Source organism: Schistocerca piceifrons, chromosome 1, assembly GCF_021461385.2.
Source record: "Schistocerca piceifrons isolate TAMUIC-IGC-003096 chromosome 1, iqSchPice1.1, whole genome shotgun sequence".
Taxonomy (NCBI): Eukaryota; Metazoa; Arthropoda; class Insecta; order Orthoptera; family Acrididae; genus Schistocerca; species Schistocerca piceifrons.
Window position 1 is genome coordinate 1,014,730,146 of NC_060138.1, and position 24,234 is coordinate 1,014,754,379.

Consider the following 24,234-nt stretch of genomic DNA (forward strand, 5'->3'; position numbering starts at 1 on the left):
AACATTTGTGGAAGAGCGACGGTTACTACTGCCTCACTGGTGCGCAGGTTCGCCCGATAAGTCGCCCACTGGACATAATGCACCTAGGTTATTTTGGTTTGCAGGTTGTTCGTCATGGTCCTCCGACAATTGTTGATACATTAATGCGGACAGAGTCTCCTCATGAAAATATGGATGTTCAGATTTCATTCCATACCACAAAGTTTTGTGACTCGTTGTTGAATTCTCAAAAATATATACGTTTTGCATTCGAATCGTTTGTGCACTGTCACGTTGCTAATCTGTGTTGTGAAGTGCCATTGTAATTTTCACAAACATTAGCATGTAAATTCAAACTTTAATATATAAACTGTGTTCATGCTTTACAGTAAGAGCCGGCCGTTGTGGCCGAGCGGTTCTAGGCGCTTCAGTCCGGGCATGGGTGTGTGTGATGTCCTTAGGTTAGTTACGTTTAAGTAGTTCTAACTTCTAGGGGACTGATGACCTCAGATGTTAAGTCCCATAGTGCTTAGAGGCATTTGAACCATTTTTTACAGTAAGAGTTAACACGAAGAATTTTGCTGAAAATGACGTTATGGTGATTTCTATTTCGCAGAGTAGGCTCAATGTGTGAAAAGGTGGGTATTAAACCATCTGAGTTTCAGTAGTGCGTATGTCAGTGTGTATACCGTAGTAGTAGCTTCAAGACGTTCGTCATTTTTCTCGACATGATCTGATGTCATTGTTACCGAATAGTCGGCTCTGACCGCCGATCACTCAGCAAATACTTAATTGAAAAGATCATACTGTTCTCTCTCTCTCGCTTTCTCTAGCACTATAGAATGCCGTATACAGGGTGTCCAAGAGGGACTGGGCAGTACTCAGACGTGACAAGAATGGTCATTTGAAGCAAAAAATTTCATTTAGACATGTGCCCTATTCCGAATGGTTTCCGAGGTAGAACACATTTAATGTACATTTGTTTTTAGGCTAGTGCCGCGCACGTATGTGTATTTTCCACCCAACCTCTTTGATATTTTATTCGAACTCAGTCTACCTCTTCGCTTTCAACTTCTTTTCTCGGGATGTCTTTTTGCCATTAAGCTAGCTCGCTGAGCGTGCAGTTGTCCATGGTACGTTGTGAGTGAAGTAGTGAGAGGGAATGAAAGTGTATCAAAGAGAACCACCGGTTAACTATGTTTGTATACGCGCTGGCTAAAATTTCACACATTCGCAATAACGAAGAAGACGCAGTTGTGGTAAATGTTTACGACTTACGCGATGGTAGTGTTCTTGCTGTGGTAGTGTTCTTGCTGCTGTCGAAGAATACCGTCGGCGCTTTCGTAGATGTTTAGCGGAGTTTCCAGCGCATTGCGTGAAATTGGTATTCTTCCAAGTCACCATTTTTCTCCTGAAGGCGTTGTTCAACGACCTACACAGGAGGAGCAACACATTGTTGAAATGGTGCAGCGGAGTACTACGAGCAGCACATGGTGACTTTCTGCAAGTATCAGTGACCCATGAACAGGTGTATGGCGAGCATCACATGTGGAAAACTTCTACCAAAATTTTCACATTGGCGACAATGCCTCACTGCTTGAATTGTGTCACTGGTTAAATGACAAACGTCATTTTCTTCCATTAGTACTGTACACTGATGAAGCCACTTTTACACGGGATGGAATCAACAACACACGTAATAATCATCGGTGGCCGCTGGAAAATCCACAAGATACAGTGGAAACCAATTTCAAAGTTCGTTTTTCTATCAGTGTTTGTTGTGGCATGATGACGGGTCGGGTCATCTTAGAAGAGTGAATGACGAGACAGAATTACTGGTATTTTTTGGAAAATTCGTTTGTGAACATATTGAGGACGTGGTGGTGGTGGTTGTTGGGATGTTTAAGGGGGACTAAACAGCTAAGGTCATCAGTCCCCAATCTTGAGGACGTTCCTTTGGTCGCACAGACCGCACTGTACGTGCAGCATGACTGAGCACCTCCACATTTTACCAGAGGTGTGAGGGAACATCTCAACCGGACTTAATCCTAATCGCTAGACAGGTCGTGGTAATTCAATTAACTGGGCACCAAGATCGCCAGACCTTACGCCATTAGGTTATTCTTTATGGATTTGGATAAAGTCTAAGGTGACAAGCGATACGCGAATACGCGAGATAAATTACTTTATCGCATCACTGCCGCTGCTGCTCTCATTATGAAATGTGTAGAGGCACTCAGACAATAAACATTTGTTCTCCAAAGAATGCACACATACAAGGAAGCTGACAGTGCGATATTCGATATTTTTGTAAACTGTTCGACAGATAGGATGTGACCTGTACGTCAATGCTCTGAAGTGAGTATGTTGAAAATACGTATTTTTCAATTAATGTTTTGTAAAATGCATGTTGTTCTGTTTGCTAACTGTTGTTCATGTGTACACGTAAAGATCTGCATAGCTTTATCTTGTATTAGATTATCTGTTATTATAAATATAAGAAATTAGACTTCCCCTTATGTACTCTTATGAAACATATGTAACATACGAACTCAAGGGCAGTGATGAATGATGTACTTACCTTGAGAAGCTGTATTGTTCGGTATCCCATATCTATTTTTTTTTAGTCCACCAGACATCAACGTGGTGTGCAACTTACCTGTGTTACTCGAACGCAGTAGCAGAAGTGATACGAAAAGTGGTGATCTATTATCGGCGAAAGAAATTAAAGCCGCAGATCGCTAACAGTGACGAAAATAATTAAACCATATCCCGGATAATTATTTATTACTCTACATTAATTATCTTTTGGTGTTGCGATTTTTTCCTTCATTGTAATTTTCCAGGCATATTCAGTGGTAAATATGGATTGTTGCCAACAGGGTTAATAATAAAGAAGTAATGAATTAAAACGTCATGCCTGATGCTGAACTCGTAGAAGCGAGTTTCAGTGGATACGTTGCCAAAATATTACTTGGCACGTAACTGCCATGTAAGTCGACAGCTAACTGATAATAACGTGAAGGGCGTTGGTACGTCTCTAGTTGAAAGACCATATCCTCAGAACGTTCAATGGTCGACAAGACTAACGAGCGGCTAAGCCAGTAAAAACATAAATCTGCCTCACACAGAAAATCTTTGGTTGTTTCGGACAACGAGTGGTACACCGTTGCCGTTATCTTTTTACAATAAAACCTTATGTTAATTTTGGCCCCGACAATTGGCTTATGTTTCTCTTGCTATTTATAGCACACACAGTTGTCAACAACTAAGAGGTCTCATCATGTCAGTGCATGTAATGTTCTAATATGCTAGCAGCATGCTGGCAACAATAGATACATTTCAAAAAATAGTGAAAATAACTGTAGGCCTACGTTCATTTTAAGAAAATTCAGTTGTGAACTGCAGTAATGGCTGTCCACCCCTCTGCCAACGTTGTAATATCTGGCAGGCTCCAACATTTGTTGTTAACTTCAGTATATTCTTGGGGATGTATTTCAGTAGGACAGCTTTACAGCGTGTGTCACCTGAGAGATGGCAAAGCCGTCTTTCCATCAGAATGACCGTTCGCTGGCCATTTCGCCGATGAAGCATATGAACATTCATGGAATGGGGCTTCAGTGACAGAAAACTGTAATCTGGTCGAAGCAACGGAGCCTAAGAGCACACGACGCGCCTGAAAGGACTTTACGTTGTAAGGCTCGAAAGCTTTTAATGAGTACGCTGAGATTTTGAGGAGGTACTGATTTGGCGACAGAAGTAGACAGTAATTTTGGGAAATTCCCTTCCTTTCGTATACAGCTGTTAGTTGCAAATGGCAAAAAAATAATTTCTTTCCGCCAGGGCGTTTCAGACATGAAACATGTTTTCCGTAAGTACCAGTCAAATCCCGATTTTTTTAAAGATTCGAACTCCCATGTATAAAACAGCTGCAAACGTCTGATTACTTTACAGATGAGCTAATGTGTTAAATAATTGACTTAACCGAGAAAAGCTTAGCAAAGGTTTGAAAGTATGCGTAAAGCTTGTTGCAAGTCACTAAGTGCTATCATTATGAAAAACACTGCATGAATATAGTGGCGATAATTTGCAGCCGCGCGGGATTAGCCGAACGGTCTCAGGCGCTACAGTCATGGACTGTGCGGCTGGTCCCGGCGGAGGTTCGAGTCCTCCCTCGGGCATGGGTGTGTGTGTTTGTCCTTAGGATAATTTAGGTTAAGTAGTGTGTAAGCTTAGGGACTGATGACCTTAGTAGTTAAGTCCCATAAGACTTCACACACATTTGAAAATTTTCTTTTTGAAAATTCGCACTCTGTTTCAGGCAAAAGCTATCTTCTGAACTATGTGTCGTACAGTGATATACACTGAGGAAAAAAAAGTCGCAACACCAAGAAGGAGTTGTGCGACATAAAAAAAGGTTGGCATGTGTGTTTCTACATCTGAAAGATGATATCTACTCAGATTTCGCGTCAGTCGAATAAGAGTGGCGTTAATAGCGCCACTATGAGGATTCAAATCAGGTTTCCTTTAAATACACGCTGCAACGGTCGTGAGCGTTAGTTACCTTTGAGACTGGTCTCGATGAGTTGGTGTTACTCAAGAATGCCTTTAAGGCGACAAAGATGTAATTATCAACACTTCATTGACTATGGACGAGGTCGTGTAATAGGGTCACGGGAAGCTCGACGTTCGTTCTTCGTTATTGCAGATAAACTTGGCAGGAATGTAGCCCATGTACATGACTGCTGGCACCTGTGATCACGAGAATGTATGGTCGCTAGAACAGCGGGCTCTGGTCGACCAAGTGGCACTGCCGAGAGGGAAAACTATCATGTTTGGCATGTGGCTTTGGAGCATCGTACTGCACCTGCAGCAGTAATTTGGCACCACAGTGACACAGCGAACTGTTACAAATCGTTTGCTTCAAGGACAGTTTCGAGCCAGACGCCGTGCAACGTGCATTCCACTGACGCCAAACTAATCCCATCTGCGACTTCACTGGTGTCAAGCGAGAGCTCATTGGAGGGCAGGGTGGAGGTCTGTTGTGTTTTCTGATGAAAGCTGGTTCTGCCTCGGTGCCATTGATGGCCTTGTGTTGGTTAGGAGGAGGCCTGTTGAGTGCCTGCAACCAACCTGTCTGCGTGCTAGACACACTGGACCTACACCTGGAGTTATGGTCTGGGGTGCGGTTTCGTATGACAGGAGAAACATCGCATGCCCTGACTGCAAATTTGTACGTCAGTCTTGTGATTCGACCTGTTGGGCTGCTATTCTTGAATAGCGTTCCAGGGGGTGTTTTCCAACAGGATAACGCTCGCCCACATACCGCTGCTGTAACTCAATACCCTCTACAGAGTGTTGACACGTTGCCTTGATCTGCTCGATTATCAAATCTATCACCAGTCGAGAACACATGGGACGTCATCGGACGACAACTCCAGCGTCATCCACAATCAGCATTCCCCGTCCATGTATTGAACAACCAAGTGCAACAAGCATGGAGCTCCATCCCGCAAATGGACATTCGGAACCTGTGCAACACAATGCCTGCACGTTTGCGTGCTTGAATTCGACATTTTGGCAGTTACACTGATTATTAATGCGCCAGCATGTCACACTTGCAATGGCTTATCTCGTGCTTACTTAACCAGTGATCTTGCAATGTTAATCACTAAAATATGTTACCTAGACAAATACATTCCCGGAATTCCATTACTCTACATTAATTATTTTTTGGTGTTGCGATTTTTTTCCTGTCAGTGTAATTTTGGAGGTACAGTCAGTGGTAAATATTGATACTGTCTGCAAAAGTTGTTGCGAGTAGAGATAGTAGTAAAGAAGTAATGAATTAAAACCTCAGACTTGATACTGAAGTCTTACTGTGTAAAGAGCAAAAATATAGTAAGTGATAAACTTTTTCCTTTTATCATTTTGTACGGGACGTGAGCTATACAAACTTTCGTAAAGGTTTGAAATTACTTGTAGGGTTCTTGGAAGTCGCTAATTCTCGAATAGTGGATAAATAAAGACAGTTACATGCGCACCGTTGGTTGGTTGGTTGGTTGTTTCGAGGAAGGAGACCAGACAGCGGGGTCATCGGTCTCATCGGATTAGGGAAGGACGGGGAAGGAAATCGGCCGTGCCCTTTGAAAGGAACCATCCCGGCATTTGCCTGGACCGATTTAGGGAAATCACGGAAAACCTAAATCAGGATGGCCGGACGCGGGATTGAACCGTCGTCCTCCCGAATGCGAGCATGCGCACCGTCAGTTACTCTGTCTCAAGACAAAAAACAGTTCCTATGCCTGTAATACTTGTCTTGTCGTGTTAAGCTTTCGGTGTAAAACTGATTATGCCTCTTAACGAGCAGATTATGACAGAATTTAAATTTTTTAAAATTCGGCCAATAATCACACGAAATATTGAAAATCGGTTTTTGTTGCCTATGTACGCCGTTAGATTGGGACCGGATACTCATTTAGTAATATAAGTGTGGGAAATTTCATTGATCACCGTATCGTTGTTTTGGTGAGAGTATGTGTATTTTGCTCTTTGGAAGTGGCTCGAGTTTATTCACTTTACGTTCCTGCGTGCTCTTGTGAGTGTTCTACAGGCTGCCCCATGCTATTTTGACACCATCAACGTTACTAAACCGTACTTATCTTCTAAAAGTGGCTAAATGTAATCAATCGTAATTAGACATCAGTATCACTATCATATACTTCTTTTTCTTATAAAGAGCATGTCTTGTTATGGCAATAATTCTTCCCTATTTTAAATTGTTCTTTCATTTCTAGGTAATTTAGATTTTTTTGGCTCGAGAATATTGAATATTATTATTTTATATTCCCCTCCCCCCCCACCCCCCGGCCCCCCCCCTCCCCTCCTCCACTCTCCCCTCCCGCCCCCCCCCGCCCCCCGCCCCACACACACTGGAGGACTTCTTACTCATCATTTTTCTTTCGAAGACATTTATCTCGAATCTGCTATGTCGAAATATATGCCCAAAATTTGTTTTTGATTTCACTTAACGAATTGTCGACACGAGGCTTCTTTTCTGTTTTATTTAATCTAGTTTCTTTTGTATCCACAAAGTCTTAGTTAATCGGCTGTGCAACATCTTCATCGTCCCTGTTTCCCAACTTGAAGCTAAATCGAAACTCTGCTCTAGATTATTTCTTTATTTTCATCATATTTCGCATTTTTAAGAAATATTTCGTTGAACGTACAGAAAAATGTTAAATCGCAGCGTTCCTTTCTTAAAGAATTATAAAATTAATTTCATAACAATACAGCATTTCGTTTTTAAAACATATTTTTTGTTGGTTACTCCAAAAGGATGAGTTTTGCCAATGAGGATAATGTAGAAAATTATTCATTCCATTGTATAAATTATCATTTACCCAACCTGACTAGGAAATCGTGAAGCTGTCGCATACTGATAGTGTCCCCTTTGCCTGGAGCATTCAGTGGATCTTCTTGCTGTTCAGCAAACCAATTTCTTGTTCTCGTATGACCACACAAAAAACACGACGTCGCTTGATTACTGCCGCGGAAAGACACAGCTCTGACTACTTACTCTCTGACAGCAACCTCCTCTATCAGTAGATGCTTAAGGGTCATACCTTCGTTGCTGAGAATAATCCTCTTCTATTGAAGTTTGTCTAAAGAAGCGACGCGCTTACAGTAAGTTACTTTGAGCACGTGCTTGTAATTAAAAGTCTGAAGACGGTTTCAAAATGTAAAACCATTTGGAGGTTTATGCCCCATACGACTGCAACACTGCCTGCACTGTATCGTATAAGTATTATTCATTATTACTATGTTTGATGCCAGATCATTCTACATAGTGTGATAATCAGGTTAATGTACAGGATGTTACATTCACATAAATGTGTGGTGTGCGCCAATCATTCTGTCTGACTTTCAAAGAAAGAGGATATGTGTGTTGGGTCAAAGGGGAGCTTCAAAATGTTTCGGAAGATATAACAAAAGAGTTTTGGTAAGCGTGAAAGGTCTACTTAAGATTTTAGTGAGTAAGCTCATTCTGTTTTGTGTCTGAAAGCAACGGAAAGAAAGAAAGTTAGGATAAAAGCTCTTAGAGAAGAGAGTTGCGACTGTGAGTCCCAGAACTGGGTCTGAATAACAAATGTACCAAAGCTTTCGATTCGAAATCTTGGCTTCTTGCAATACACAATCGTCCAGGTTTACAGACGAATGGTATTAATTCAACACTTTTTAGCACAAAAAATCAGAATTGTGTTCATAATTTTTCTCTTGCAAAAATAAGACTTTCTTTTAAATAAATGACTGAACTTTGCCAAGATTTCGTTGTCGTTACTTCCAAAACATTATGAAGCTACGTTCTGCAAGTAAAATGAAGTTATGTTTTACACTTTGACACAAAACTTTATTCGTCTTTCAGCCACGTGTTTACACTTAATTACAATCATGTGCTTGAGCTGTTTTGCATTTTTATGGGAACGTGCTCATAAATGAAATGAAATGTGCAGTTTCGTCTTTTTTGCATACAGGTGACATTTCTTAAAATAACAGTCCAATAACATCATTTAATCACCATTTTGACATTTATTTCTTACACTAAAACAAGAAAGATTTCAGAGAAGTATAGAATTAGCACGAAAAAAAAATATGATTTACCACACATGAAGGTCTGTATAACCCTAAAGTATTTCACGAAACACGAGTCAACACGATAAGACGCAAGGGAAATGAACACGGGTGTGATGTTCAACCAACATATTACACTCGTAAAAAAAAAGACACCCGTTGCAGAGCTCCAGTTCTGTGCAATAAACTAATGAGTACAAGTTGCAACTCTTTTCTCTACAAATCGATTATTGTTAGATTAATAATCGGACAAAAACAATCACAAAAATCTCACACAGTGGTACATCACAAGGTTCATGTCTTTTAAAAAGATGTCTTTGGGTATGGGAACTCAAAAAAAGCAACTCAACACGATTCATACAACAGAAACAAAAAAATTCAAAAAAGCCATTGTGTGCAGTGTTCAAGAGTTTGCTCAATTATGACGTTACTCGAAAGAGTCGCAATAGTGATGTTAATGTCAAGCACATCACGAAAAAGCATTGAAAGTCAGCATTACAAGAGTGGTCTACGCCATTGGTTAAGGTTTTCGTTTATTCCTACCAATACTGGATTAGGAAATATGGCGGTATTGTCATTTCTCAATCTGTTTCGTACATCTGAGTCACATATTCATGCCAAAATGTCGTTTTATAATGAGTACATCCAATTCCGAGACAACGATATTTTTCCCAGTGGCCATATTTGGCTCTCTACATTCGCAAAAAAATAGAAGAGAGGGTGGTAGTTGTGTGCGTTACGATCGGAGCATATACTTGATGAGTGTGAAGCCTGTGCAAAGAGAATGAAAAATATGAGAAAATTTTAAACAAGACGAAATCGCTACAGCTAGTTGACACCTGAGCACGGTGAGGTGGAGGAAACAGAAGTGAGCTGCGGCAGGGGTCGGTGGTCTCGGCAGCGCAGCGCGCCTCTTCCGGCGCGCCGCTCAGAATTCGATCCTCTTTACCTGGCTGGACTCGATGCCCACGGAGGAGGAGGAGACCACCTTCTGGGAGGACACGGAGGAGGAGACGCTGGACACGGACGACTGGATGACGCTGGAGCTCTCGAGGCGGCGCGTGGAGCTGCTCGCCTCCACCACGTGCGAGCTCTCGCTCTGCTCCACGCTGCTCTTCTTCTCCAGGATCTGCCGGCCGCCCACCTCGCGGCGCTCCTGGAACGAAACGTGCTGACGTCAGCCTATCATACAGGCATTTTAAGCGTGAGGGTCTCATTTTGCCAGATGTTGTGCTTCTGATCGAGCAGTAATATCTACAATATCTGATCAAAAGTATGCGGACATCTATTAGCGGACAGCCTTTATCACGGTCTGAACTCTGTTGGGGACACTTTCAATGAGGTGTCTGAACGTCTGTGCGGAAATGGCACCCCATTCTTCCTCAAGAGCCTAAACCAGATAATTCAGTGATGTTGGACGCTGGGCCCTGATCGAAGTAGACGTTCTAACTCACCCAGAAGGAATTCCGATGGGTTCACGTCGGGACTCTCGGCAGGCAAGGCTATTTTACGAACGATGGTGTAAACAAACCATTGCCTCACGGTTGTTGTTGTTGTTGTGGTCTTCAGTCTAGAGACTGGTTTGATGAGCTCTCCATGCTATTCTATCCTGTGCAAGCTTCTTCATCTTCCAGTACTTACTGCAACCTACATCCTTCTGAATCTGCTTACTGTATTCATCTCTTGGCCTCCGTCTACGATTTTTACCCTCCACACTGCCCTCCAGTACTAAATTGGTGATCCCTTGATGCCTCAGAACATGTCCTACCAACCGATCCCTTCTTCTAGTCAAGGTTTGCCACAAATTTCTCTTCTTCCTAATTCTATTCAATACCTCCTCGTTAGTTATGTGACATCCCATGTAATCTTCGGCATTCTTCTGTAGCATCACATTTCGAAAGCTTCTATTCTCTTCTTGTCTAAACTATTTATCGTTTCACTTCCATACTTTGACTTTGAAGAAGCATCTTAGATAGTCACTCTTTAACTATTGCTTTCCATAAACATCAATAGGTCCTAAATTGTTCAAAGTACTTTCAAATTGTTTAGAAAGTATTCTGAGTTAACTTTTATGAACTGTAAAACATATACAAAAGAAATAGTGCATGATATAAATAGGTGCCGATTTTCACAAAATATGGAGCCGAGAAAGTATCCCGTGACCTTAAGGGAATCTGGTCACTATATGCACACGAGGTACTTAGTAAATAGTAAATGCGAATAAGGTAATTTTGAGAGATTCTCCCATTGTTTAAAGCAAATGATAGAAATGTAAACTGACCTAAAGAATGAGCAGAGGAAGGAATTCCTTCATTACAAGGAACTGCGTGACTGTCGTTTGCAGTACTTGAAACAACAGATAGATATGGCGACGTTAGGAGATGCAGGTAATGTGCAAATGAGAGAGTAATAAATTCTCCTGAATATCTTGTAGGAACTTCTGACTTGGTCAATGAACGACAGCCATTCCTAATTCATACCGTTTTTGTACGTGGTGACCGTTTTTAGAAGCGTTAAAATATTGTTTGTACAATTTATTGGATTAAAGCTCTTCTCAGTTTGAAGTTAAAAATAGCCACAAGCGTTTATATTCAATGTAGTAGCTCGTGAATTTTCCGGGCTGTGTGGTCGTGTCCCATGAAACTTTTATCGTTCCTGACGTTACGACCAGAACTGCGTTCGACATATTCAGATGTGCACCTGGTTCCGCTGACTCTTGCCTATTGACGGATCAAATGTCGGAGAGCACTTCCTGATATATGGACAATCGATACATAAGTTTTACCTTTGACAGACGACAGTTTGACGGTTTTATCTTTCACAAGGATTACCTCTGCCGATCACGTGTAAACTTCTACCTTCTCCCCTTTCCATAGTAATCGTGTCGCTGTCTGACCTCTGACTCGTCAGGTGGCAATACGCTGAGGAACCAGGTGCAACCGTGAAGGTATCCAAAGCAGCTGTGGTCCTAACGTCAGGACAGTGACCATATAACCTGGAAAATTCACCAGCAACTGAGACAACCGGTCACGCAAGCCGTCATTGTATGATCATTTAATATAGTGATAGAAGCAGACGAAATGAATTAAAACTTGTGCTGCGGCTGGGACTCGAACCCGGATCTTCTTGCTTGCTAGGCAGAAATGCTAACCATTACACCACCGCACTACGATGGGCAACATGTAGTGATTCATAGACGATAATTCCAACATAAATTTAGTATACCATTACAACACGATGCTTAAATTAGATTCTTCCAAATGTTTGAACGTACTACTTAAAAACGTATTAAGGACGTTTAAGAATATATATATTCAGCCTTTTCCAGAGAAAATGACTGCAGATTTTTGGACCGATAGCTTTTGCAATGACTCCCTTGAAAAGTATTTCTCACGTTAGTTTGCGCGCTCGCATTTGAAAGCTAACGACGTCAATCAGAAGTTAGGAATTTGTTATAAATGCTTTATCACAGGCTAGCAACTACTAACACTTCAAATGCAAGTCTACGGATTCGGCTGACTAGCCGTACTTTACCCCACCGGAAGTCCCTTTCACATGTCTTTAGTGCATAGTATCTGTTGGGTAACAGACATGCTTTTTAAAAGAAAATTACATTTTCATGTCATAACACAAATCATTGTATAGAAAGGATTTAATCGTACGGTTATAAAACTTATGACGTCTCTTCCGCGTGGTAGCCGCAACACAGGATCTACAGGCTGCAGAAACTTTCAGAAGAATGGCCATTTTGGGTCAATGAAGTGGGCTGTGAGGCGCTTAGTGTACATGGAAGCCAAAGGAGTGGTTTCGAATCTCTGTTAGTGCATAGTTTTAATCTGTTGGGTTGTGAACATACGCAAACACACCGCTACAGAGTAAGAGTTGAAGTAAAAATATAGACTTTGTGTTTTACACCCTATTGTTATCAATGAAAGTGATAGAACCGCGGTCAATCACATGGAGCATGAACTGAGTTGTTTCTCGTCTCTTCTGGCATGCTTTTGGAGGCGTATAATGGCTGTCGTAGAACAGAATGAAACCAGGACGAACAGTACATAGGAAGACCACTAACGTGCCTCAAACCCATATTTTCCCTATAACATACGAGCAGCATATTCAGGTAATGAAAGCTGATGGTTGTTATTTGAAGAAATATGTACTTCCAGTCTTTTGGGAATCCTCACTTCAACTTATTCCACTTTTCTATTCTGAACTTCAGATTATCAACAGCTCTACGCTGTACAGTGGCTTGCTGAGTATGTGCATAACTCAGATTCTGAAGATATCAGTTTATTTTAACTTCAGATTAAATAATGTTTTATTTAAAAGTGATAAGCAAGATGTTAATTCCGAGTAGACAGGTACAACACATCTCTGCAAATGCTGCGAATACTAAATTTTCTGTTAAGATATCTCTACGTGTGCGCAATCGCCCATGAATGAGACTGCTGCATGAACGGGAACAAGTGTGCAGAGAACTATTTTTTTGCACTTGAGAAATCTCTCAACCTTAGCGTCCACTTCTATGTTTACCTGCCGCTCATTCCTCGGGTAGGAGGTACTCCTAAATATTTATCAGTGCACTCCCACCTCTCGTTTGATATCTTACCTCCGAAGAGGAAGCTTCCATGCTGGAGGAATGTTCCTGAGAGACGACGTTTCCTGTGGGAGTTACTTCCATTTTGTCACTGCTTTCTGGTTTTCTCTCGTTCAGGAACCTGCTGTAACACAAATAGTCGTGCATTAATTCTCTTTTGAAGCGAATTTTAAATTCATAAGTATGTCATAATAAGATTTAAGATAATGCACACTGAGTTAAGAATCTGACATCCAAAAGTGACAACACTCAAACTGAAATCATATACATGCGAAATACCTTCTCGAAAAACGCCTAGGGGTTATGGAGCACGGCATAGGTAACAACTTTTGTTAGAGACAAAATGTTTCGTGACGCTAGCTGTCCTTTTGCTTTGGTTGTGCCCCTGAGTGACAGCAGAACGTGGGCACTGTGCTGCATGTGTCTGCAATACGTGTTGCCTATAATCCAGTCATCTACTCCTCGTGAAAGGACGAAGGCCGAAAAAATTGAAGTTCCTGGTTCGCTCCTAAAATACCTTTCTCTGCATTCTCAAGGTCTTTTTGTTGTTGAAAATCACTCTAGCGATTTATTGGGGTCGGTATTACGCAACACACCTGGTCAGTAGACCCTGATACAGAACACTAACGTCACTGATCAGCATTCATACATATAAACATTGACAAACGAGTTTTTCGTGATCTGACTAACAATTTGGAATTCAGAAGGAGGTATTGTTCATTTGATCTACTACTAAAACGCATCCAAATTGATAAAAGAATTCGGTACAGCATTAACTATATTTTATGACACAATATGCAAATATTTGTTAGGGGCTACTCTGCTTACTTAAACAGTGCTGGTAGAAATTAAAAGTGACAAGCGAGAAAATTATTAGCATTTTCTTTTTTGGACTGTCTCGACGGTTCAAACCCGCGTCCGCCCATCCTGATTTAGGTTTCCCGCGATTTCCATACATCGCTTCAGGCAAATGACGGGAAGGTTTCTTTGACAGGGTACGTCCGACTTCCTTCGCCATCTTTCCCTAATCCGATGGGACCGATGACCTTGCTGTTTGGTCCCCTCACCGAAATCATCCAACCAACAAACACACACTTACACACACACACACACACACACACACACACACACATATATATATATATATATATATATATATATATATATATATATATATTATTGTTGGCGAATTTTCCCTAAAAGGAAATCGTTAAGCTTATGACTTTGAAGGCTTGTTCTTCTTGTCCTTCCAGTACTCCTTCATTCTCTTGGAGAGGGCCTCTTTTCTCTCCTCAGACCATTCTTGTTTGGTCCGCTGTTTTAGCGCTTCTGACTTTACTTCCCAATTGTCTATGTGTTTTCGGAAGGTGCTTCTGTCTGTGGTGTTTGTGGTGCCAATTGCTTGTAGGTCTTTTCGGACTCCTTCCATCCAGGGTGTCGAGACTTTAAGTGTCTTGATGTGTTCTAGAATTTTCTTGGTGAGTCTTGTTTCAGGGAGTCTATCTAAATGTCCGTAGAATTTATATATATATATATATATATATATATATGAGTGTGTATGTCAATTTCATATTTTCAAAGAAGTCGGGTCGAACTGAGGTGTAGCATTCATTTTTATAGAGACATGTTAAATTTGACTGCGTGTTGATAGATGATGGAAGACAGTTGTATGATCTAAAATCGCATTCAGTTGGTAAGGAAATGAAAATAGATCATCAGGTTTCAGTTTACATCTTTCAGTTTTTGTACTTGTTCTATTTCGAGTAGAGCCGAGCGGTCTAAGGCGCTGCAGTCATGGACTGTGCGGCTGGTCCCGGCGGAGGTTCGAGTCCTCCCTCGGGCATGGGTGTGTGTGTTTGTCCTTAGGATAATTTAGGTAAAGTAGTGTGTAAGCTTTGGGACTGATGACCTTAGCAGTTAAGTCCCATAAGATTTCACACACATTTGAACATTTTTTTATTTCGAGTAGTTAGAGAAACCTTCTACGATGACTTTAACCTGCAACGGCGAAAAAACAATTATTTCACAAATGTAGGCAAATTCTTAAATCCCTCAAATGTAGTTCTGCTTTTTGCGCTTTTTCAAAAGTACTGCGTGTTGCCTATCGAGGTGCCAAATCGGTTTTTATCCTCTGCTGCCTTGAAAAGACATGCAGAGTGTGATGTGATCAAGGCTAATAGATATTAGGAATCCTACCGAGTATCGATCACTTAATTTCTAAAAAATAATAACATTGCCTAAATCGGTTTCTAAGTGAACGGTATACCTTGTAAACTATTGCTTTCATTTGACATGAATGAACAGTTTTGTAGTTAATTAACAAAAAAGTACATACATTAATTTTGCACAGTTATTTACAATAATGGTGCGACCGAGTTTTGTAATGAAAATGTAAATACTTTCACCGACAGCTGTATAAATACTAGGACTCTTTACTTACAGTTGTTGTATCTCTGTCTTTCTACCTCGCATTTGGCGAGAAGAGTCGTTGTAAGAGTGCCTCTTAAAAGAGTCAGAGGCAACGAAGAGACATGTTTGGACTGTTGTAAGAGAGAGACGTGTTTGTGCGGTCGCAGGGAGTTGTATTTCTGTGAAAGTTGGTTTGTCATTGTGAAGCAGTTTGCTTATAAACCTTAAAAAATCGAGAAGACAGGAAATTATGGCAACCCTTACTATGTACGATATTCAAAACTGAAATTTGTAGCTTGCAAAGCTTGTCCCAGCAGTCATAGCCCGAAGAAGACACCGAAGCCAACATAAAACTAGCTAAGTACCAGATTTTGTAATTTATCAATTGAACATGAATATTTCAGTTTTATACAAAATGACAATATCAGTGGAAATATAATCATTATTGAAAGATTATGTCAAAAGAGACGTCTTTCATCAAATATTTTACGTTGACTAATGAGGGTATTTTTCTTACAACAAGTTCACCATTGCCAACGGCCTTGCCACAGTGATATACCAGTTCTCGTCAGATTATCGAAGTAATGCGGTGTCAGGCGTGGCTAGCACTTGGATAGGTGACCGTACACGGATCTGCCGAGCGCTGTCAGCAAGCGGGGTGCGCTCCGCCGTTGCGAGGCCAATTCAGGACCTGCTTTACTGAGAGGTAGCGGCTTTGGTCACGAAAAGTGACAACGGTCGGGAGAGCGCCGTGCTGACCAAATGGTCCTCTACTTCAGCATCCAAGACGCCTATGGGCAGAGGATGACACAGCGGTCGGTCGGTACCGTTGGGCCTTCCGAGGCCTGTTCGGACAGAGTTCAGTTCACCATTAATATGTAGCTTTCAACGTGCAGCACCTCGAGATGGGAGTACCTTTCGTTATATCTCAAAACATGACCGAAATATTCAGTGTTTCTTATCTTGATGGCTATAAGGACGCATAATTAAAAGATGTAAAATTTGATAACTCTCTTAAAGTCCAGCCAGAGGACGCTGCCGCATAAACGCAGTTTCATTTTCATTGCTGCCCGTAGCAGTGTCACACTCTTTCACTCTGAGATACACAGCGAAGCGTTCTGAGACTTAACACTGAATATTAAGGCACAATAGGGGGCAAAAAATGAAATGATCGTATGGAATTACTGGGCGGAAGATACCATCTAGGATTATTCGGCCACCTAGTGCAAGTCATTGTATCTGACGCCATTTCGGCGACTTGCGTGTCAATAATGATGAACACATCACCCAGTCCACGAGCGGGTAAAATTTCCAATGCGGCCGGGAATCATACCCCCGCCCCCTACATCGAAGTCAGCCGCGCTGATCACACAGTTACGGAAGCGGCCAACAGAGTGCATACCAATAATGAAACTTTCCCCCACAGTTGGGTTTCTGACGGGCTATACCTGTGGACGAACGCCTCCGCACTAGCGACTTGGGCTACAGAGATGGGATAGATAGATACTGAGTGGGCCATTCGAGTATCTAGAGCTCCTTTCCTGTTAACAGCGTACGCCATAAATGCTAGTCAACAGCAGCGATGCTGCATTTGCAAGCTCGGTATAGAAAGAACTGGGTCCGAGTTGACATTCGGAGATTTTACCGGTAGTGACACTGCTGTGTGCAAAATTCGTTAGTCGTTCTGAGGCTTTTGAATAATATTACCCCTGTAGTCACGACCGTTCTACGTGAAAAAAGTTTGAATAACATTTTGCTGTCACTTTACATTATAATGCTGGAAAATACGCTAAAAACATGTTGTAACCGCCTGTATTCCCATAGGTTGTGAACCAAAGTACCAACATAACACCCAGTTAGAGTGCTTTCAAGAACAGGAACGGCCCGTCACTGTTGCCTGTAATAGGAAATTTGAGAAAATCTGCCAAAACTGATGCAAGGTCCCACTATACAAGTCAAGCACATTTTGTGCCCTTTTCGACACGATGGTTCTGGTTGACCGTTATGAAGGTATTTCTACCTGCTTAACTGTAGAATGAACCGTTCGTTTTTCCTCCAATACGTCCTTTCGTGCTGCTTCATGTTATCTATTCTCGTGCAGCTCACATCCCGTAGCGCTCGTTTCCGACTTCCCCTGTGCTGAGTGGCTTCTTTGCTTGCTTTGATGTTCTATATTTTACTCACACTTCTTTCAGTGACAGAAGTAGTCGCCGGTTCTATGTCTTCCGCTGTTCAAATGTCGTTCTGCGACTTATGTTTACTTTGCAGTACTGAAGCCGGCCGCGGTAGCCGAGCGGTTCTAGGCACGTCAGTTCGGAACCACGCGGCTGCTGCGGTCGCAGGTTCGAATCCTGCCTCGGGCATGGATGTGTGTGATGTCCTTAGGTTAGTTAGGTTTAAGTAGTTCTAAGTTTAGGGGACTGATGACGTCAGCTGTTATGTCCCATAGTGCTTAGAGCCATCCATTCCAAAGTACTGAATGTGATTAGTGTTATTTCTGTCTGTGAACGTTTCACTGAAAAAAGTACCTCCAAACTAATATCCTTTCTTGCGAAAGGGTTTAACATTTTGTTACGTACAGGAATGAAGAGATAAGCTTGAAGTTCTCTAGGGCTATAGATACAGCAGTGGCTCAGTGGACAGTTCAGTTGAGGAGGAATGGACATCTCTAAAAATGGCGATCACAGAAATAGGAAAGAAAAACATGGGTACAAAGAAGTTAACTGCGAAGAAACCATGGGTAAAAGAAGAAATGCTTCAGTTGATCGATGAATGAAGGAAGTACAAAAATATTCCGGGAAATTCAGGAATACAGAAATACAAGTCACTTAAGAATGAAATAAATAGGAAGTGCAGGGGAGCTAAGGCGAAGTGGTTGCAGGAAAAATAGGAAAAAATCGACTAAAAAATGACTGTCGGACGGACTACCTCAGCATATAGAAAAGTCAAAACAACCAACGGTGAAATTATAAGTAAGGTTGGTAACATTAAGAGTACAATGGGAATTCCACTGTTAAACGCAGAGGAGAGAGCAGATTGGTGGAAAGAGTACATTGAAGGCCTCTGTGAGGAGTAAGATTGTTTGAAGTGATAGAAGAAGAAACAGGAGTCGATATAGAAGAGGTAGGGGATCCAGTATTAGAGTTAGAATTTAAAAGAGCTGTAGAAGACTTAAAATCGAATAAGGCAGAAGGAATAGATAACATTCAATCTGAATTTCTAAAACCATTGGGGTAAATGGCAAGAAAAGACTATTCACGTTGGTGTGTAGAATGTACGAGTCTGGCGATATACTATCTGATTTTCAGGAAAACATCATCCACACAATTCCGAAGACTGCAAGAGATGATAAGTGCGAGAATTGTCACACAATCAGCTTAACAGTTCATGCATCCAAGTTGTTGACCAAGTTGTTGACAAGAATAATAAACAGAAGAATGGAAAAGAAAATTGTGGATGTTTTAAACGACGATCAATTTGGCTTTAAGAAAGATAAAGGCACCAGAGAGGCAGTTCTGACGTTGCTTTGATAATGGAAGCAAGACTAAAGCAAAATCAAGACACAGTCATAGGATCTGTCAACCTTGGAAAAGCGTTCGACAATGTAAAATAGTGAAAGATGTTCGAAATTCTGAGAAAGGTAGGGGTAAGCTATAGGGAAAGACGGATAATACACAATATGTATAAGAGGCAAGAGGAACGATAAGACTGGAAGACCAAGAACATTATGCTCTAATTAAAAGGGGTGTTAGACACGGATGTAGTGTTTCACCCCTATTGTTTAATCCATATATCGAAGAAGCAATGATGGAAATAAAACGTTCAAGAGTGGAATCGAAATTCAAGGCGAAAGAATATAAATGATAAGATTCGCTGATGACATTGCTATCCTCTGTGAAAGTAAAGAAGAATTACAGGATCTGCTGTATGAAATGAACATTATAATGAGTACAGCATATAGATTGAGAGTAAATCAAAGAAAGACGAAAGTGATGACAAATTCAAATGGTTCAAGTGGCTCTGATCACTATGGGACTTAACATTGAGGCCATCAGTCCCTTAGAACTACTTAAACCTAACTAACCTAAGGACAACACACACATCCATGCCCGAGGCAGGATTCGAACCTGCGACCGTAGAAGTCGCGTGGTTCCGGACTGAAGCGCCTAGAAGCGCTCGGCCACCGCGGCCGGCTGAGAGTAATGACAAGTAGCAGAAATGAGAACAGCGAGGAACTTAACATCAGGATTGGTGATCACGAAGGTGATGAAGTTAAGAAATTCTGCTACCTAGGCAGCAAAATAACCGAGGACTGGTGGAGCAAGATGGACATCAAAAGCAGACTATCAATGGCAAAAAGTGCATTCGTGGCCAAGAGAAATCTACTAGTATCAAACATAGGCCTTAATTTGAGGAAGAAATTTCTGAGAATGTACGTTTGGAGCACGGAATTGTATGGTAGTGAAATATGGACTACGGGAAAATCGGAAAAGAAGAGAATATAAGCATTTGAGACGTGATGCTCCAGAAGAATTTTAAAAATTAGGTGGACTGGTAAGGAAAGGTGTGAGGAGGTTCTGTGAAGAATCGGCGAGGAAAGGAATATATGAAAAATACTGAAAAGAAGAAGGGACAGGATGATAGGACTTCTGTTAAGACATCAGGGAATAATTTCCGTGGTACTAGAGGGAGCTGTAGGGGATAAAAACTGTAGGGGAAGACAGAAATTGGAATATATTCAGCAAATAATTGAGGACGTATGTTGCATTTGCTACTCTGAGATGAAGAGGTAGGCACAGGAGAGGAATTCATGGCGGGCCGCATCAAACCAGTCAGAAGACTGACAACTCAAAGAAAAAATAAGTAAATAAATAAATAAAATGTACGTGCCTCTACAATTCTCCACCTTTGTGACAACCTTCCATTCGCTAAACTAAATGAAACCTTTCTGGTTGAGAGTGTTTGTGATGTAATTTCAATGATTACAAAATCGAATCAAATTTACAATGAGCTTGCAGTGGGCCCATTTATCACTGCGACGTTGCACTCCTTGCAGCTTGGTTGCATGGATTGACTCGGCTGGAAAGGGCTTCATAAAGCTGTTGTATTCTCTTCCGAAGCAGTTGGCCCACAACTGTTGTAACTGGTCCTTGTTATCCAGGATTCTGGCACCGGGACGGAGCTGTCGTCCGCGCTCGGGGACAGATACGGGGATCTTGCTGGACACTGGAGTGTTCAGCATCACGCAGGCACTTCGTGGAGACCTGTGTGATGTGTGGACGAGCATTGCCTTGATGAAAAATGGCACCACAATACTTGAGAAGTAAGACATGAGGATCCAGGATGTCAGTGACGTACCGTTGTGCCGTCAGATTTCCCTCAATCCCTACCACCTGTGAGGTGAAATCGTAGCCCGTACCACGATGTCAGGAGTAACAGCGCTGCGCCTCCATTGGAAAAATGGGACCTGTCCTACGGCTGCCGACACACTCTTCGACGATGGTAATCCGGGGTAGTGCAGAACCGCGATTCGTCGCTGAACACAATGCGACGCCATTTATCAGCAGTCCATGCTTCCATATCACGGTACCACTACAAACGCAGCCGTTTCTGCTGTGGTGTTAACGGTAACCTACGCGTAGGACGTTAATTCCCTAGTGCCGCTGTTGCTGATTGTTCCGATCAATGGTACAGGCAGACACAGAACTCTGCTTGTTCTCAGATGGCAGATACAGTTATGGATTGGTTACTATGTGCTCGGTGTACAATGCAGCGATGTTCCCTTGCTATGATCAGACGTGGTCGACCGAAACCTTGACAATGTGTGTGCGTGCCACTCACGAATTCACTTCAACTTCGGGCGACTGCCACATACGAATTCCCCACAAATAGGGATACTGCACAATTAGACCATCTGGTCAAATGGAGACACCAGGGCTGGTAACAACACTAACGAATTGTGGTGACCGTTCTACCTATCACAGAGAATTTAAACCGAAATGATCTACATTCTTGCCGATGGTGTGAACGTATGTAAATTTCCACTGATGTCCGACAGTGTCTTCTGCATGCTTCACTTTTTTGTCAGACAGTGTATTTTCTTCGTTATTCTGGATTCCTTACAATTATTCAGCGACGACACCAACCATCAGACAACAGCATCGTAACCGAGCGACAGGAGTTTGGGTTTTTAAAATTCAACCTTCTGCCAAACACAGTTTATTTCATTACTCAAACATGTTTGCCGGCCGGAGTGGCCGAGCGGTTCTAGGCGCTTCAGTCCGGAATCGCGCTGCTGCTATGGTCGCAGGTTCGAATCCTGCCTCGGGCATGGAGGTGTGTGTTGTGCTTAGGTTAGTTAGGTTTAAGTAGTTCTAAGTCTAGGGGGACTGATGACCTCAGATGTTAAGTCCCACAGTTCTTAGAGCCATTTGAACCACTCATCAAACATGTTTAGACACACACGTATCATCTTCAGTGGGTTTTATGTCTGTAAAAATATTATACGAAGTTCGTGGTTGGTTTTCTGTTGGTTAGTTTTCTGTTTTAGGCCTAACAACTATAACATGTGCACTTTTAAGAGTTTATTTATGCATCTCAAAGTACATTAATTGCGAAAATGTAAATGCAGGGGCTGGGTTGATTAAAGGAATGTTCATGGTTTGACAGCATGTCATTTGTAAAGTAAATAGAAGAATTTGTTTCTTTGTTCAAATAGAAATTGCTTTTGAACTTTTCCTACAAGAGTAACGGTAGTACTGGTTGTGTTCTTTTGTTATACGAAGTACTGTAGATCTTTATTGCCTTGGTTGTCCATTATAATTATTTTTCACATGAGCCTCACCAAACTTCACAAATTTTCTTATACGAATATGATATTTAGGAATGGTTTATGTGAACAGTCTCTTCGAGAGATGCAATGTTATGGTCGCTGCTCATTTGTTCAATGACTTGTGGCTCTAATTTTTGAATGTTGAATGTGATTTTTTGTGGTAGAGGAAATAAGGGAGAACTTATCTGATTCGTGTGTGTGTGCCTGTGTGTGTGTGTGTGTGTGTGTGTGTGTGTGTGTGTGTGTTTGAGAGAGAGAGCGAAAGAGAGAGAGGAGGGAGAGGGTTGTTTTGGGGGAGAAGATCAAACAGTGAGGTCATCGGTCTCATCGGATTAGGGAAAGACGGCGAAGGAAGTCGGCCGTGCCCTTTCAAAGGAACCATCCCGGCATTAGCCTGGAACGATTTAGGGAAATCAAGGAGGACCTAAATCAGGAGGGCTGGACGCGGGATTGAACCGTCGTCCTCCCGAATGTGAGTCCAGTGTGCTAACCACTGCGCCACCTCGCTCGGTGTAGGAGGTAGAGGAGCAGGGCTGAGAATAAGGTGTTTCTGGATAAAAGGAAGTATCCGAATGCTAGGGTTTCTTTGAGGAAGTGACTTTGTATAATTCATTAAGTATCGTAAATAGCGTTTTTCTGCAGAGAGTTGTGTATTTGTTCAATTCGTTCTTGTCTTGTATTACTGCTTTTTGTGTTTGGAAATTCTCCTCGGTTGTGAGCTTTTGGTAAGAGATTCTGTCTCTAAGTACGTTGAGATCAGTTTCAGTGTTATTTGGGTGCGATTTTCCTCTATGAGGTGAGAGTGTACTGTCATTCACTGACATGATCAATATACCTATTATTTCGAAATTACTCCATGTTTTGCCTCATAACCTTCGTGAAAGTGGAGATAAGTGTGATCAAGAACAGTGGCTAATGCACAATGCAGTTATTGTAAAATCTAACAGGAACTACAACAAGGCATTGCGTTTTATGCGACTCAAGTAACAGCATTTCTAATTTATGTATCGTCTATCTGAGAGTCTGTGCAGTGGACAGATAGTGAGAGTGTACGTAAATCGTAAATAACGTTTCATGCGTAGCGAATAAGGTCCTATCTGTTATTGTTGTCTGATTTTGGCATCCATACTGATGTTTGATTACTTAAATGGCTCTGTGCACTATGGGACTCAACATCTGAGGTCATCAGTCCCCTAGAACTTAGAACTACTTAAACCTAACTAACCTAAGGACATCACACACATCCATGCCCGAGGCAGTATTCGAACCGCTCGGCCACCCCGGCCGGCTTGACTACTTAAACCAGGTGCACAATTCTTTTACGTGTCGCATTCGAAGTAAGGTTACAGTTTAGCGTTTCGTCGTCATAGCTGTCACTAGAAACGAACCAAGAATTAACTTAGACAAGGGTAAGTAAGGAAGTCTGCCTCGGTCTTATTGCAGGAAGCCGGAAATTATCTCGACGAAGGTGCACGCCATTGCTCCCAGACTTCAGGTGCTTAATCGAAAAGTTTTCTTTATTCATATCCATATATTTAAATTAAAGTGTGAAGTTGGCTCGTGCATGTGCGTTGTTTCTTGTATGCCAGTGTGTTGGGGACGTGAAGAACGTGGTGCCGTGTTTGTTTTTTGATGACAAAGATGTAGAAGGGATGCAAGTGAAACGAGGTACAGACACATCGCCTACGTTTTCCGAACAGCACCAGAGAGAATCCGAACTTAACATCCCCCATCTGACAGAGGGATATTGATTCGCATTTCCTCATTCCATAGGACATTGTGTTTT

The 24,234-nt window shown here is 41.8% G+C and overlaps 1 protein-coding gene across 11 annotated transcripts in view; it reads right to left on the reverse strand.

The window, feature by feature from the left end:
* Positions 1 to 24,234, reverse strand: part of LOC124804602 (serine-rich adhesin for platelets) — a 416,342-nt gene that overhangs the window by 277,846 nt on the left and 114,262 nt on the right. For 6 of the 11 annotated variants that reach the window (XM_047265086.1, XM_047265563.1, XM_047265324.1 and 3 more), the window contains exons 3-4: positions 13,220 to 13,331; positions 9,560 to 9,766 (exon numbers count right to left, since the gene is read on the reverse strand). In XM_047265086.1, coding sequence (XP_047121042.1) covers positions 9,560 to 9,766; positions 13,220 to 13,291 — 279 coding nt within the window. In that variant the 5' untranslated portion in view covers positions 13,292 to 13,331. The remainder of the gene's footprint in view (positions 1 to 9,559; positions 9,767 to 13,219; positions 13,332 to 24,234) is intronic. The other 5 variants (XM_047265247.1, XM_047265481.1, XM_047265167.1 and 2 more) reach the window with 1 other exon arrangement.